At 39.2% G+C, this 17,104-nt stretch overlaps 1 protein-coding gene across 3 annotated transcripts in view; it reads right to left on the reverse strand.

Moving 5' to 3' along the window:
- ZMYM2 (zinc finger MYM-type containing 2) overlaps positions 1 to 17,104 on the reverse strand; it is a 72,047-nt gene that overhangs the window by 22,070 nt on the left and 32,873 nt on the right. For 2 of the 3 annotated variants that reach the window (XM_054973447.1, XM_054973446.1), the window contains 3 exons: positions 15,595 to 15,807; positions 5,815 to 5,965; positions 4,917 to 5,032 (listed from right to left, as the gene is read on the reverse strand). In XM_054973447.1, coding sequence (XP_054829422.1) covers positions 4,917 to 5,032; positions 5,815 to 5,965; positions 15,595 to 15,807 — 480 coding nt within the window. The remainder of the gene's footprint in view (positions 1 to 4,916; positions 5,033 to 5,814; positions 5,966 to 15,594; positions 15,808 to 17,104) is intronic. The other variant, XM_054973448.1, reaches the window with a different exon arrangement.

Below are 17,104 nucleotides of genomic sequence, written 5' to 3' on the forward strand. Positions count from 1 at the left end.
GCACGCACAGGCTAAAAACATTTCAGCAATGGACAACAAATGATGAATATGAACAAGTGCCATTCAAAATATCTCTTTGACTTTGTTTAAGTTGGGAAAGAGAATTAATATACAGGTTTCACAGAAGAAATGGGTTTTTGTGAAGGATTGGAAAAGAAGACAGTAGCATCATGTGCATGTTCCAGGAGGAAGTTGTAGGTATAAGAGGAAACAAGGAAGAATGTTTGGAGATACTTAAAGCAAGAATGCTGTAGATTTGTAGAATCAAGAAGTCCATGGAGAAAATGTGAAACCAAGCCCAGAAATTTGAGAACCTTCATTATCTAAACCTCTATAACAATTGCCCCTTCGTTCTCTTTGTGCTGTATAGAATGACATTGGCCATGTACTCACCACCAACTCCAAGTCCAAATACATAGATCTACACCAATGTTTCATGATAGCAATCAGCAGGTGGATAACATACACTCTCCAAACAGGTTAACCCAAATTCTAGAACTGTAAACCCCAATATGCCACCCAGAGGCACAATGTGTTTTTAGGTGTCCATTGCTTCTCAATGTTAGGCATAAAGTCCAGAAAACAGAAAAAGAGAGGAGCATCAGGTGGCTTCTTGACAACTAGCTGAACTGAGAGGTCATCGCAGGCATGTGCGTCACAGCCATTCACCTTCAGCTTGGCTATAGTCACAATCTTTCTGAGGACTCTGGGCTGTATTTGTAGCCACACCTGTATTTGTAGCTGCACTGAGACCAACCTCTCCCTTTTTCTTGAGATACTGAGACCAGTTCTACCGCAATGGAAAAGTGCCATTCCCAGGCTTCCCCCACCACTTATGGGTAGGTGGTGTATCAGAACTGCATGGGGCTGCAGGGAGTGCTCACTTGCAAGCAGCTGCCTCCAGTGATGGTTTATCAAGGGGTGCCCCACCTGAGGCTGCTGCCCCAGGCCACTACTCTTTACATTCTTCCCCATCACACCACATCATTTGCCCAGGAGCCAGAACTCCTAATGCTCTTTCAACACTGTGGCTTGCTGCACTGTATTTAAAGACGCCTGGAGAACGTGTCAGGAAGAAGCTGTAAATGTACTCTGGCTCCTGCATGGTGTGCTAGGGGTGGGGGAGTAGCAGAGATGCAAGTCAGGACCATCCCAAAATCCACCTTGTCACTGGCCATGGCTGCTTCAGATACAGAAGGACACTGGCTTAAAAATTTGGAACATTGAAAGTGTTACATGGGGGGAGGGCAGCCATTTTGTGAGTAGGTACGCTCCCATGGTGATGACAGCTACCTTTCCCAAAGTTTCCCATGGGCTCAATAAGGTTGGAGACCTGTATTCTAGAGACACTCAGATGGACATTTAAATGAAGGGGAATGAGGATAAGTAATATGCTATAGTAGTAATGAAATACCTAACAAATTCCCCTCCCCTCATCTCAGGAGACCTGCAATATGACTAGCTTCCTTCAACTCAGCCTCTATCCTCTATTAGTTCATGTTCAGTGCAAATTTAAAAAAATATGGAGAACGTGGAAAGAAGGAATGTTCAGTGGTCTAGGTCCTAAGGTGGCAAGGTAGTAGTGGAGGTCGGAATCCCCCCCCCCAATCCTCCCTATCATATGGGAACTATTAAAAAATGAACAGTTTCTACTGACTAGGTTGGACTGAATGCCCCACAACTACCATGGTCCAACACTTTTCCACATCTCTCTGAAAACCCAAATTCAGAAAAACAGAAGCTGAGCACTGAAGCCCAAACAGAGAATTAGGAACAGCAGAAGAAAGAGAACCACCTTGACCTCTGGTAGACTGAAAAGTAGGACAGAAAACAAACAAGAAACTGAAGCAGTGTGGAAAGGCAATTGTCTAGTGGACAATATGTGAAGGTTTAAAGAAAGAATGCAAATTGTTTAATGTCTATTTTGTTCAATTATTTTTTAAAAACAGAAAAAGTGATCAGAGTTTAGATGATAAACAGGCAAGTTGTGTCTACTAAAATGCATTCTAACCACTTCTGGGAATTTTAAATTCATGTGAACCTTGAACAACCAGCGAAGAATAACTGTGCTTATATATACTGCTTTTCTAAACAGATTAGTCCCCCAGTCAGAGTGAAAAAAAATCTTAATCTGTATATATTTTTGTAGAATTATGAAGATGCTCCAGAAGAGCAGAGGGCCTATTTTCAAGCATCACAAAACTACAATACAACCAATAAAACTTCTCTGACAGTTTTAAAAAAAGAGAGAGATTAGGAATCAACATCATTCCCATGACAGAACTAACCTACTTTCTAATAAGTTGAAGAGCAAACAGTTATTCCACATATAATGAATGCCACAGTGGATTTTATTAGTTTCAAGCCATGTTTCTATGTGAACTACAGATATGTTGGTAACACATGAAACCATCTTGTACTGAGACTGGCCACTGGTTCATCTAACTCAGTACTGAATTGATTATGTTTACAGAAACAGTTCTTCAAGGTCTCAAGCAGAGAAAGGTCTCTCTTAGGTCCCGCTACTCAAACCTCTTTAATTGGAGATGCCAGGTACTGAACTGAGTATCAAGTACTCGACCACTGAGCCATTGACCCACACCATTTGTAGTTTAACAGTGACTGTTAATAAATCAATATCAAAGTAGAGCCAAAAATCAAGTGGGTTTCTTAAAAGTGTTGGTCCAGGAAACACTCTTCACATTATTAATTTGATGAAGTTAAGTAACAGTATGGTGGTGGCAGAAAGTGCCGTCAAGTCACAGCTGACCCTTGATGGGCTTTTTAAAGGCAAAGGACTAACATCCATCCAATTACTATCCAAGGCCAACCTTGCTTAGCTTCCAAGATCTGATAAGATCGGGCTTGCCTGGACTATCCAAGACAAGTAACAGTATCTTTATCTGCCAGGGGGTGGGGGGGGACTAAGCTAGGAAAGCACTCAAGTAACAAACAAATTCTTAACTTTGGCTTGTTTGTGCTTAAAAAAAAATCGGAACACCATCCTTCAACCTCTACACAAAAATAATTTTGACAAAACACCCATGACAGCAACACAAACTAAAAAAAAAAAAAATCCATTATGAAATTTCACCCACTCATATTACAATAAGCAGTAGCATTTTCAACAGGACACAGAAGATGCAGAGAAAAATACCCTCATTTCTATCGGTAAAAAGTTGCAAAATTCAAGTGATGGGCTAAATGAAGACAATCTACACAAAACAGTAATTTATCCCCTCTGTCCTTCATTGAAAAGGCACTTGGTTTATTATAAATCTGGCTAGGGATAATTCTATTCACAACTCTATCAATTACTATTAAGCAGGGCTCATTTTGAGGAGGAATGCACAGGAACGCAGTTCCGGCAGTTCCCCAAAGAGGTCACATGTCAGGTGGCCCTGCTCACCTTACTCCCGGCCATTTGGGCCTGTTTCGGCCTGGATTGGGGCCGAAACGGCCTGGATCAGGCCTCTGACAGGTGGTGGATCATTCTCCCGCTCAGCAGCAGCTTGATCCTGAGCATTTTGGGCCCGTTTTCAGCCATTTTCAGCCCCTTTTTTCCATTTTGGGCCCAATTTCGGCCCTGAATGACCAAGATTGGGTCCAAAACAGCCAAGATAGGTGATGTCAGCGGGTGTGGCTTATGCAAATCAGTTAGGCTAATGACACACTTCTGATGTTGAGGGGCATGGCATATGCTAATGAGTTATGCTAATGAGTTCCTCCAGCTCTTTTTGTAAGAAATGACCCCTGCTATTAAGATTACTGCAATACACACACACATACACCCAAATGCTAGTGCTAGTCTTGTTAAAACATACATATGCTTCAATTTTTACTATTACAAAATAGAACACCAGGCAGCCTGTGCTGCTACAAGACTGGCACTGGAAACCAACAGACTGTTATGTGTGATGGTGGCAATTACCACCTCTAAAAGCAGCTAAATATTTCAACTGTTCTGCTGCTAGACCGGAAACATGTCTTTTCTCACACCCAACAGGAGCTAGGATTCAGATGGCCCCAGGACCACTTCTTTATCCTCATACAGGATAAGGGTCCTGGGGCCATGCTCTGAATGGTATTCCGATTGCTTCTGTGAATGTCACAATAGAAAGGTCTCTTCTTATGTGAAATCAGAATGGCTGAACCAGGAGATCTCATGGTTACTTCACAGCGGGTTTGATATAATCAAATGAGACCTTCCAGTTTAAGCTTTCACTTCTGAAAACAGTGAAAAAGAAGAGGGCAGGGGACCCACTGACAATCTCAGCACGCAGGCTTCAGGGAAGGTATACTTGCAAGTAGACTTAGAAGAGAGACCTACAAATAAAAAGACCCTGAGCTCTGGAACTTACTTTTATGTATGGTTGGGCAGAGCCAAGACTTGAGTCAAGGCATAAAAGAAGGTTTGTTTCTTTACACGTAGGTTTAAAGAATCATATCAAGTTTTATATTTATGAAGAGTAGCTTTTAACAGTAGTAATGTGTAAATAGTTATAAAAGGTAAAAAGGTAAAGGTAGTCCCCTGTGCAAGCACCAAGTCATTACTGGGGGGATGTTGCATCACGACATTTCCTTGGCAGACTTTTTACGGGGTGGTTTGCCATTGCCTTCCCCAGTCATCTACACTTTACCCCCAGGAAACTGAGTACACATTTTACCGACCTCGGAAGGATGGAAGGCTGAGTCAACCTTGAGCCAGGTATCTAAACCCAGATTCCGCCAGGATCGAACTCGGGTCGTGAGCAGAGCTTGGACTGCAGTACTGCAGCTTACCACTCTGCGCCATAGTTATACATAGTATACATAGTCATACAAACCTAAAATATGAACTTATCAAAATAACCTAACAATCATGCACACAAGTATATACATAATCCAAGAGGAAGAGATTTAACACAACAGCTAACCTGAAATTTAGCTACACAACTGGAGCTGCAAAAGTTGTACAGCATCCCATCAGGCATTGTGGCTTGATATTGAGGTAAAGAGTTTCTCTTACAAAAGTGGCAAACAATTCCCATACCTAAAAGAAAAATGTGGTTTACAGAGAAAATTAAATGCAAAGGTACAGTTATGAATTACAAGATGGCATTTCTCGATTTTTAGCAATGTGAGATCTATATTTAGTATCTAGATTTCCAAAAAGAAGTAGATCTAAATACTAAATTACTATCACTAACTACTAAATTAGGAAGGCACATCTTCCTAATTAAATAGTTCCTCATAAAATGAATGAGTACAGTATCTTTGTAGGGTTATCAAAACCTACTTTAATACCTCTAATTTTAAGTAAGTTCATCAAGTACCTCCTTTCCCAATTCTCCACGTTTATGATTTATAGGGCTCCTATCCTAAGGAAATATCTCTTAGTCAGGAAAGGGTAATGAAGTCACCAACATGGATACAGAGCTTATACAAAGCTCAATGAAGATTACATTGTAGGTAATGAGTATCATCCTCTGAGCATCTCAAACAATATTCCTTTGCTATTTATAAAACATAAGCTTTATAATACTATAATGAACATTCAGGACAAGATCTGACGCTACAACTAACATCAATTAAAAAGAAGTTATAGCTGATAAAAATGTGGACTGGAATACTAAATTGTAAAAATCATAAAGCTATATATTACATATATATAAAACTAAGCACAGTTTAGGTATTTTAGATTTCCGTAGGTGATTTGGAAATAAACCCTTTTCCAGAAGGAAATCAGATATAAGCAATAAGGGAAACATGATTCCTCTACTTTGAAAAACCATCTTGTCATCATTGATGAAAACCACCACCCTTTTCACTTACTTTGTGATTTTGCATATTTTGATTTGTGTGTGTTCATGCATGAGGTTGAGCAGTATGGCTCCATATATCCATTAGGTCCTATGCACTGTGTCATGTCAAAAAACCTGCACTGAGCTCTGCAACCAGTACAAGCTGTTAATTTGCCATATTTCTAAAAAGTAAATAAAAAACAAAACAAAAGGCAAAAAGTTACATTAGTTACGGACTGATGTAAATCGTCTTATTACAAACAGACATGCAGGAATTTTCTAACCGACCTCCCCAAAATTTAGATAGTTTCAGTAATAAAGTCAAGCACTAGAGTGCTATCACACGCATCTCAAAAAGTGTAGAATCTACCTTATGGCGGAAGAGTGGATTAGCACTTGTCTCTCCATGCATTTGGCATCGCACTTAAGTGGTGTCACTGCCTGTACAAGTCCAATGTGCATAGGTTACCCATGCTCTTTTTACTCCCCCTCCCCTTTCTAAGATAAGGGTAACATGGACTGGACAATAGGTATTGGCCACATTCAACTGCAAAATGTGTTTGGACTCGACATTTGGGCCTTCCGAGCTGGTACGGATGTCATGCCATTTCCTACTACACTGGACACGACACCAAGGCCTAAGTGGACTTGGCTTGGTCTTTTGTGGGGAAATTTAAAGAGAATACTGCTCAAGTTGCAATATCATTAACTTTAATAGAACTCCTTAGTACGCAGAGTACACAAATCTAACTTGACTCAGACTGACATTTCCGAATTACTCTCTTCCCTCCCCTGGGCCACCTCCATTATTTACATTCGCTTTTTTTCTTTATTCTTCCCATAGAGTTTTGGCTGGGGGGAGGGGGGCTCACTGTAGAGTGCTCGTCTCAGGGGGTTTTCCCCAGTACTCTGGAACAGACAGCCTGTGGAAGCAAAGCCTATTCCTCCTTGACTTGCATTTAGGAAAGCTCACAAAACAGGTTTATCCCTGATGGTTTTCTGCTGATTTTTTAATTGCTGATTCTGTGGACTGAGAATATGGTTTTGGCCTATTTATTGCTGCCCTTTTGAAGTGTTTTATTATGTCTGCCTTTATGTACACTTCTGTAAACTGCTTTGGACCCACACCAGGTGAAAGGTGGTTATAAGTATTTTAAGTAAACGAGTAATATATCTGCGTAAAGAATGTTCTATTTTTATTGTCTATCAAGGCCCTCTATTGACAAGCCTTACGTTCAGAAAGTAGCCAAGGCCAGTCAATTCAAAGAAGCTGCCAAAAATGGTGGGAATGAAAATAGCTAAATATTTGAGAACTGGAACCAAAACAAGGAAGGAGCTTAACTGTGTATTTGCATTGAATACAAGTAGTACTGTAAAGAAATGGTTGAAGAATGTCTGTTGATTTGTGGGGTTCAATGAGAAAAGAATCTTTTACTCAGAAGTGACAGTAACAACTAACAGTTAAAAAATCAGCATGTCTAGGAAAAAGATGTTGCATTGAAGATGACTGCCCATTAAGGCTGGCAAGGCTGAATTGGATATATTTTTTATTTTCAAACTCGCTTTATTAGATTTAGAACTGCCGTCTATCAAACACATTTTTCCGAAAAGAACAAACATGTGCACAAAACCACAAGCTTTCCCAATTTGCTTCCATTTTCCTTCAATCCTTTTGTTAAGCGACGCATACTGCTGTTCTCTCAGCCCAGCAGTGAATGCTTCCTTCATGATAGAGCAACAGATGAACTATGCAACTACCCTACTGTTATACACCCATCAGTAGCTACTACTCTGAGTTGATGGGCTAGGATACTAAAAGGAATGGTCTTACCACTGTTCCTTTGCATCATACGGTAGGTATGCTAGACCCTGGGTTATAAATCTGTCTCAATACATGTATCAACCAGTCTGCTTGCTAAGTTACATTCAAAGGATTCCTTTTCCTTAAGAGCTTGGGAAAGAGAGACAATGTTCACTTGGGCATGGGGAAAGAGGATGTTACCCAGCATTGGCACATCACCTTGAAATCCTAGCTTTCATAGTCAAGCCTAGTGTTTAATTTGCACACTTGAGTTCCTACAAGAAAGAGTTATACGAATGGCATTATTTAGCTTTTTAGGGTAAACATGACAGCAGTAACTTCATAGTCATGAATTGCACTGAAGACTTATCTGTTATTAGATTCCATTCATGCCAGACACCTGCTGTGGTATAGACGTCTTTTATTTCACCAAGCATAGGCAACATAACAAAGCAGCAGCAAAGAGCTAGCCTTCCAAAATATGACTGAGGTAAAGGTGGTATGGATTTAGGGAGTCAGCACTGAACAGAACAATAAGCATGTAAAGCCCACTTAGAATAAGAGGCAGGGCTTTTTTTCAGCAGGAACGCAGTGGAACCGAGTTCCGGAACCTCTTGAAAATGGTCACATGGCTGGTGAGCGACGTGGAGGGCAATCTCAACGCCCCTCTGTCTGGAGATCAGGGGTCGGGGCCCCCAGCCATGTGACCATTTTCTCCGAGGGCAACTCACTGAGTTCCACCACCTCTTTTCCCAGAAAAAAAGCCCTGATAAGAGGGGACTTGCAAATTAACTAGCTAGGCCTATGACTTACAGATATCTGTTCACTTAAGGTTGTTGTTTGCCATGTTCAAGGGAAATTTAAATAGATTTAGCTTTGGAGGAACTTGAGGAAAACCAGAAATCGGATTTAATCTGAATCTAACGTGAATCTGCTGATGAGATGTAAAACATTGAACATATTTTCAATGTATTATTCCCTCAATCCATTTGTTAAGATAGTCACTGAAATATCCATCAATACATTTATCCTGAGACACCTGAAAAGGCCTCAGGAGGCTCTCTCTCCAAGCACTGAGCTTAGCTGTCCGTCAAGATGAACAAGGATGTATGGAGTGGGAGAGTGAAGGGCTGAAGGACCTAAGAATTAAAATGAGTTCCAACAATAAAATGTGTATTATTGTAAAACAAGGAGAACGGAATAGCTTGACTTTTTCAAAGTGCTCTTTAGGTGATCCAGATTAAGCTTCCATCTGTGGACTGCAAGTCTGCTCCTCAGCCTTGAAACCTGCAAAGACACATGTGTGGTTGCCAAAGGAATCATGGAGTTCCTAAGTGCAATTACCAATTTTTAATTCTGGTTTTCCAAAAGAAAGCCAAGTAACACATGAGGAAAGTGAGAAAACCCAAGACTTGTGTGACCATCATAATTTGTTAAGGAGCTAACATTAAGATAAAGCTGCTTGAGAACAGGTGATGCATAGCAGAAAAAAGACATAGAGAGGAACAGGTACCATTAACTCATTCCTCCCCCGCTTTTCTCCAAGTTCTCCTCTCCTCAAATTCTTCATATTAAGAAATAGCAACTGCAAACTAGTTAGAATTCTGTATTATATACATACATACTCCTTGAACATGCAACTACAGTAGCAGTAAGGTAGTGGTGGAAAGCACAGAGGTTCTCATACACACAATAAGGAACTGAAGTCCACAATGGGTATATATAATGCTATATCTGCCAAGTGCACATAGTACATTTAGGAAGGTGTACTGTAGAAGTACCAGAAAGCTACATACACTAAACTCAAAAAAGACAATGACAAAACAGGTTGAGTGTTAATCAGATGCAACATTTTCTGATATCCACAACTGGTAGAAAAAGTCTTTAAAAAGAGGAAACACTAGCAATAGTAGTAGGAATATAGAAAGTGAAAGTGGTTACTATCATGTGAACAAAAAGGTAGGGTTCTACCAGCAGCATGGATATGAGTCGGGGGGAGGGGATCTACAAGTGGAATACCACTGATTCATTTCCACGTACAAATCCAATAACACCTTAAAGACCAACAAAATTTTCTATAAGGTTTTGTGGCTCACTTGAGATATCTGACAAAGTTTTAATTCATGTGCCATTAAAGTCACTTCTGGCAAACCTATGAACAAACTACCTCAAAAGCATCACATCACTGACAGGCTTACTCAGGTCTTGCGAATGGAAAATCTTGGCTTCCTTTATTGATTCAATCACCTCATGTTGGGTCTTCCTCTTTTCCTACTACCTTCAAATTTACCTAGCATCATCTTTTCCAAAGACTCTTGCCTTCTCATGATGTAACCAATGTACAATAGCCTCAGTTTAGGGAGAATTCAGGCTTCATTTGATCTGCAACCCACTTATTTGTCTTTTTGTCAGTCCGTGGTATCTGTAAACTCTCCTCCAACACCGCATTTCAAATGAGTCAGTTTTCTTCCTGTTCGTGTTCTTCATTGTCCAGTGTTCACAATCATACACAGTAATGGGGAATACAACAGTGGAAATTATGTTGGTCTGTGTCTCTCTTTAGCTACACTTACTTATACTTGAAGGATCTTTTCTAGTTCCTTCATGTCTGCTCTTACAAGTCTTAAATCTCCTAATTTCTTGGTTGCAGTCTTTTTTTTTTGGTTGATGACGGAATCAAGGAATAGATTATTTCTTCACTGTCAACCTTAAAGATGTGTAAATTCCTCAGTAGTCATTACTTTTGTCATCTTGATGTTCAGCCGTAATCCTGGCTTTGGCACTGTCTCCTTTAACCTTCATCAGTAGTTGTTTCAAATCTTTACTATTTTCTGCCAGTACTATGTTGTCATCTGCATATCTCAAATTGCTAATGTCCCATCCACCATTTTTCACTCAACCTTTATCTAATTCTAATCCAGCTTTCCATATGGTATGATCTTCATACAGATTGAACCAGAGTTTATACCCCAGAAAAGTTTGTTCGTCTTTAAGGTGCTACTGGACTTGAATTTTGTTCTACTACCAGTGACTAACATGTCTACCCACTTGAAATTATTATCGCGGAAACAAGACTGAGCGTGCACTACTTGTTCAGAGTTTAAAGGTTTAAAATATCAAACTTGATTCAACCAGAAGCTAACATTCTCCTATAGCATTCATCTTGCCATACTTAGGATTTCATTAGTAAAACCCCCCCAACACCTCTGAAACCCAAGTAAATTAAAACTTTTTCATATCAGTCCTATTTATGCCTGAAATCCCATTCAAAGAGCCATGTGGCTCTTCTGCATACTTACTAAAACTTTTCTCCTTTCAAGTGTCTCTGGTGTTTTAAGTCCCCTAGCTCATGACACAAAACACGTGAGAAGCCCTACGCAAGTGCTTAATGAAGAAAATACATGATACCTATACCGTGCAATGGCCCTTAAAAGGCAGGACACACCAGCGTTGAGGTGACAAAACAGCAGTAGACAAAGCAGTAAGAAAACAAGAGGAGATATACTAAAGTATCACCTGCTAAAAAGCCAAGAATCAGTTAGAATGAGCTAGTAAAAGAGCTAGTACTACTCTCACACTGTGTCATCCACCTTGAGTCTCAGTGAGACCGACAGATCATAAATAAAGTAAATAAAATGGCTGATAATACAAACAAAATATACTGATTTAAAAAGAGACATTATCTGTAATTAGCATCCCACAATACAACGAAACATTAACCTTTCACATTGTACCGGTCGTTTCTATTAGATGTAGTTAGAAATTTGAGTTTGGGCTGCCATGTCCACTGTAATATTCCAGTGATGGTACAGCATGTAGGAAAACAGCTATCTACCAAGTTCCCAACATGTGAATGAAGTCATACTGCTATCAGACCAAAATCTGTCACTTGCTTTATTCATACGTCTAGGTTACGTAAGTTTTCCAAAACGTGTTGTCTGGAATTAAAAGGCCTTTAAATTAGCACTGTATACCAGATCTAAAAGTTTTCTCACTCTGACTTATATTGTAAACTCAGGGACCCTTCAGAATGATTCATTTATAAAGAAGCATACACCACACACTCATTTTAAGACACACTCCCATCATCCGTACACCACCACCTTTCCGGTACATGACAGTCCTGGATTCTTTGGAGTGTTTGCCCTTCCAACCCTAATTGCTGAACAACAACAGAAAAATATATGCTTAAGTCTAATATGCTATTTTTATCTTTTCTGATCTTTTGTTTCTGCTTGCTTTTACTCCTTTTATTATTTGACTGCTTGAGTACTAAAGAAATAGCCTCCGTTCTTCATAGGTGTTGGTTTGTGTTTAAAGACAAATTTCAATCAGGAAGCTTGATCTTAACCATGAGTAACCCAGCCTAGGCAACATCAGTAAGTGGAAGCAGAAAACAACTTTTCTCCTCAGAGCCACTTTTTACAACCAGGCCTGGGAAGACACACAGGGTTCCGATTACTTTCCTCTAGTGCTGCTAGTTTCTGTACAGAGGAGTAAGTGCAGCTTCTTTAATAGCGGGGGGGGGGGGGGGAGATGGGAAAGAGATATACCCCATCAAAATTCTCAGTTCTATTCAAGTATTAAAGGGGCAAGAACCATTAAACCAAGCACGCCAAAAAGGTTCAATTACGGTTCAGCTCCACTTTTGTCTTCCCGCATGTCAACAAAAAATGAGGGCCAAATATGCAACTGTAGACGAGATTTGTCACATTTGCATTGTGTTATTTCAGACTTGTTACAAGAAGACTGAATTTGATCTTTTGCACTGAATATTAATTAACCCATATAATTTTGCTGGTGTTTATTTTTGTTCTTTTGAATCTACTTTTTTTTCCACAATGAAGCCAGAACCCCCCAACTAAGACTAAACTGCTCAATTACAAATACCACCACCAGTTTTCCAACTTGATACAAATGAATCTATGGCTAAAAATTATGATCCATGTATAGTATTAACTTCCCTTACAAATAAATTCTTAGTCTGAGGCTCAAACCTGGCATCATCAAGTTAAAAGGATCTAGAAAAGACATCTGCTTATTAGACAGTCCTGAGCAAGGTGTACAAGTGGTCCAACCAGAATAGACAGCTCCGTGATAGATGGGCCAATGATCCGACTTAAGGCAGCTTCATATACTCACATTTGAGGAACTGTGTGCTTTGAGGTTGTCTATAAGACCACAATGGCTATAAAGGGAAGTGCCCAGGAACTTTTTAGGGCAATGATAATGACAACAAATTAAGTTCTCATCTGAACTCTAATGTGGCTGCACTGAAAGCCTGTGGTGAAGGGAAATAGGAAGTTTTGCTAAGCAACCATTAGGCATTAGTAGGTTCCCTGTGTCATAATGTGCAAACATGCTGGTGACCTAGCAATGCTTCCACTTCTCCTTGTATGTTCAACTGCAGCTGCATCAAAGAGCAGAGAAGAAATTTTGAGTTATTTTATATATAATAGTTGTAACGTAATAAAATATGGTAGTTGCAAACCTAGAAGAGCAATGAGAATGTTTTAAGAATGGCTAAGTATAAATTCTGTGCTTTAGAAACTACCAAGAATAAAGCTCTACATGAAAAGGTCTGAGACCAAAATGAGCTGGAACTCAAGCAACTACTTCAAAAATGTTATTTGTGAAAACAATTTATTTATTTAACAAAGATTAGGTGGGTACAAATAGTTCTATTTCCCCTATTACATAAATGCCAAATATTTGTAACTACTTTTTAATACAAATCTTATATTAGCAAAAAAGACAGAACTCCAGCAAACATTGAGGCCCAAGGAAAGGTTTTAGAACAAATAATTATCCAAATCCTGTTTTAATAGTAAATGCAAGAATCTGTTTTAAAGAATGTATCTGTTTTATCAACAGTATAGCTACATTAACTTTTAAACGTCAGAAAGCCTAAAAAAAAAGTGTAGCTTAAGACGCAATCTACAAAGCTAATCAGTTTACATTTCTTTATCAAAAAATTAAAGTCAATGCATAAATGTGAGAGAGGCTCAGTTACGATTATGGCTTTATCCTGCATAGGCATCTTGAAGAATATTTAGATTATGCTTAAAGAGGCACTAATTTATCAATCTTTTCAAACTAAAGATAATTGTTTAGCAATGTTTCTGTATTTCAAAAAAGAAAAACCTCAAGTTTTTGCTACCATTTACTTCTCCGTTAAATCCAGCAGCAGTTTCTGTATCTATCAGGCACATAGGAAGCTATTCAGATACAGCAACAAAATAGTCTTTCCTCATCTCATTGGCTGGATATCAGGCCAGGCACTCTACAAAATATGCACACTTTTATTTGCAGTGGGAAGTCTATATGCACCTTCCACAATGAAATTAACAGAGGTGGCAAACATATCCTCACATTGCAGATAACTGTGCATATTGACATGTGCCCTTCCCGAAGGGATTGGGCAAAGTGGGGAGCAGGGAGAAGAGGGAGGAGAGTACAATAGTGCTCTATGACAATCTCTTTCCTGTGGAAGAGTGACTCGCCACATCCCAAACTTCACATGCATCAAAAACATTTTCCATAACTTCCTACATAATGTTAAGCAGTTGCTCCAAGTGTTGCCCTTTCCCACAAAGGAATTCTAAAACCTAGGTCCAAGGAATAAAAAGCTCAAAGATTCAAATAAGACTGCAGAATGATCCACATATCACACCACCTCATCTTAAACATATGGAACGTCAAAAGTAGTATGAAGTAACTATACAGATTTTTTTTAAAAAAATGTCCACATCACAATAAACTGATGATACACAGAGTCGTCATTCAACCTCAATTCCATGTTCACTTGGAATTTCAGCAATGCATTTTTGGTTGTGTGGGAAACTCCCAAGTTATTCTTGTATCTTTTGTGTGTTCCTTCATGAAATCTTATTCAAGGCTTCTCCAAGTCTCTCCATGGCTTCTGTGTATGCCTAGCATTTCTAGTATCTTGAATAACCTATTTTGCCCCTTTTGTTTTGCTGTATAATAAAAACAAGGCCCATGTTATGTTTCTATAAGTGCTATTTACATATTATAAATAAATAACATTTTAACATTTAAACACAGAACAGAATAATACAGAAATTGGGTAAAACAAGTATTTTTCATTCAGCACAAAGGGGGTTCTAATCAAAACACTATCTTCTTCAAAGAAAAGAAAAGGAAGCTCTTCTATAGTAACATGGAGGTTCACCCACAAGCAATTAGCTTAAGTAATTCATTAGGATGGATCCAAGGCTTCTGTGAATGAAAGGAGTCTGCACATGTGTTAAACAATTCATTGAAAAACCTCAACTCACACTCATCACCCAGGCTTCCCAGTGAGAAACTTACATGCCGGAAGACAAAAACTTGTGGGCCAATTAATATTCCTGCACTTACTTCAAAACAAAATGGAAATCTGACAAAAACGCTAAAGCCTTTGTATGTTTTTAAAAAATGTCAGAACTTTAATGTTGAAAGCAATGTGTCAAACCACAAATATGCTTCTAAATGAATGGAAAATATGGTAGAATGCAGAAGTGCTACATCAAACAAGAAGTTACTATACCTTCACAGATTTAACTCCACTTCTTAAGCAAAACATACACAGATCAGTGATACTCCCAGTGATGGGAGCCACCTATGGCGCTTTGCCATGCCCCTTGTGGCTCTGCTGAGCACTGTTCCCCAATTTGGAACCTGCCCCATTCTTCAGAAAAGTGGGCAAGTCCCATGCTTGGTGGGGCTTGTGGTTGGCTGTTGGCCCCCACCTTGTAACAGCTGTCATCAGGGGAACAAGTAAGCCATGAGCTTCCTGAGGTACAAGCCTCAAGCCAGGGATGGAAATAAATGTGCCTCTGTGGCTGATAGTTACTGCAAATGGAGCACTCCATGTGAGCAATGGAATGAGTACCACGGATATAGATTAACGAACATCCTACTACCGTGGAATGCAACTCTTAGCGTGAAATTCTGCTACAAACCAGTTAAAGTATTCTATTGCTAACTAAAATGAAAAAGGATTACCTGTTTATATTCACCAACACAGTTTTGGCAGCAGAACCTTTTCGGCTCTCCATCAACCATAAGGATATTGTTTGCTGCACCTTTACTAGGCAGATATTCCCCACAATGCTCACAACAATTCATTATTAAACCATTTGCCATTCGATATCGATTGAAGCAGTGGTCACTGCACAGCTTATGAGTCATATTTTTAAAGCTCACTTCATGACGGATCTAAAAGGAAAATAATACAAAATTAGATTTGGTTCAATAACAGGTTTCAATCTGTTTCAGATCACATTTGAAAAACATGAAAAATATCATTTCAGGAAAAAAACATTTTAATCCATATAGTCCTGTTACACTGCTCATTAGATGTCTCATCCTATTGATTGCATGTAATCAATCTATGTAATCTGCTTTGAGTCTCAATAAGAAAGGCAGGCTATAAAAATAAATAAATAACTAGTACCATTTACATGACAAAAAACAATGCATAAACTTTCAAGTTCTCCAGAACTCCTGCTTAGTTTGGATATAAGCTTTTAATACAGGACCAGCTGACAACTATGTTATGTACAACTGACATACAGAAATATCCTACTGGTAAAGATGGAGCTACATTCAAGAATGTAGAGTAGAACTACAAATTACATTTAGTGCTTTCAATCATCTTAAAAGACTTTCTTCTTTTCAAATGAAACCAATGGAGCAGCTTTCTGAAGATGTAAAATACAACAAGGGAGGAGCTAATACTTCTTGCCTCTGCCATTTTGCTGAAAAACACCTAGGGGGAAAAACTGAATTAAAAAAAAAGACACTGCAACTGAAGATAACTTGTAGTTCCTCCTTTAATCTAAAAAAATTGAGTTTGAGGGCTGAAGATGTTCACAACAACATACTGAAAATTCTAAGCAAGTATTTCACTGATACTAGGCTATAATAGATGAGAAAAACAGTTTACCTGTGCCCTGACCTGGATAGCCCAGGCAAGTCTGATTTTGTCAGATCTCAGAAGCTAAGCAGAGTCAGCCTTAGTTAGTAAATGTATGGAAATGAAGACCAAGGTTGCAGTAATAGGCAAAGGCAAACTACCTCTGTTTATCTCTCGCCTTAAAAACCCAGCAGGGGTCGCCATAAATCACCTATGGCTTGACAGCACTTTCCAGCAAACTGAACCATAGCTGCCATGAGGTGCAGCAGACTCGGTATGGAAACATAGCTGTAAAGGATACCCATGGAAGACTGCTACCATTTCTACAACACAGTGCCTGAGGACAGGTAGCCTCTTGCAGTAACAGTCCAGAACAGCCCCAATGTACTAAATGTGTTGTGTAAAAGTTTAGATGATGCTGTGTTCAAACAGAAGTATTCATCTTTGAGGTCACTAGACACAAACCATGCTTTTGGTGTTAAGAGGAGTCACCATCTGGAACTCTTGGTCTTTATGAATTCATAGATGCCCATGAGATCGAAGAATGGGCAGAGACCCCCATCCTTTTTTGGGACAGTGAAGTAACCAGGGAGTATA

Source organism: Eublepharis macularius, chromosome 3 (assembly GCF_028583425.1).
Source record: "Eublepharis macularius isolate TG4126 chromosome 3, MPM_Emac_v1.0, whole genome shotgun sequence".
NCBI lineage: Eukaryota > Metazoa > Chordata > Lepidosauria > Squamata > Eublepharidae > Eublepharis > Eublepharis macularius.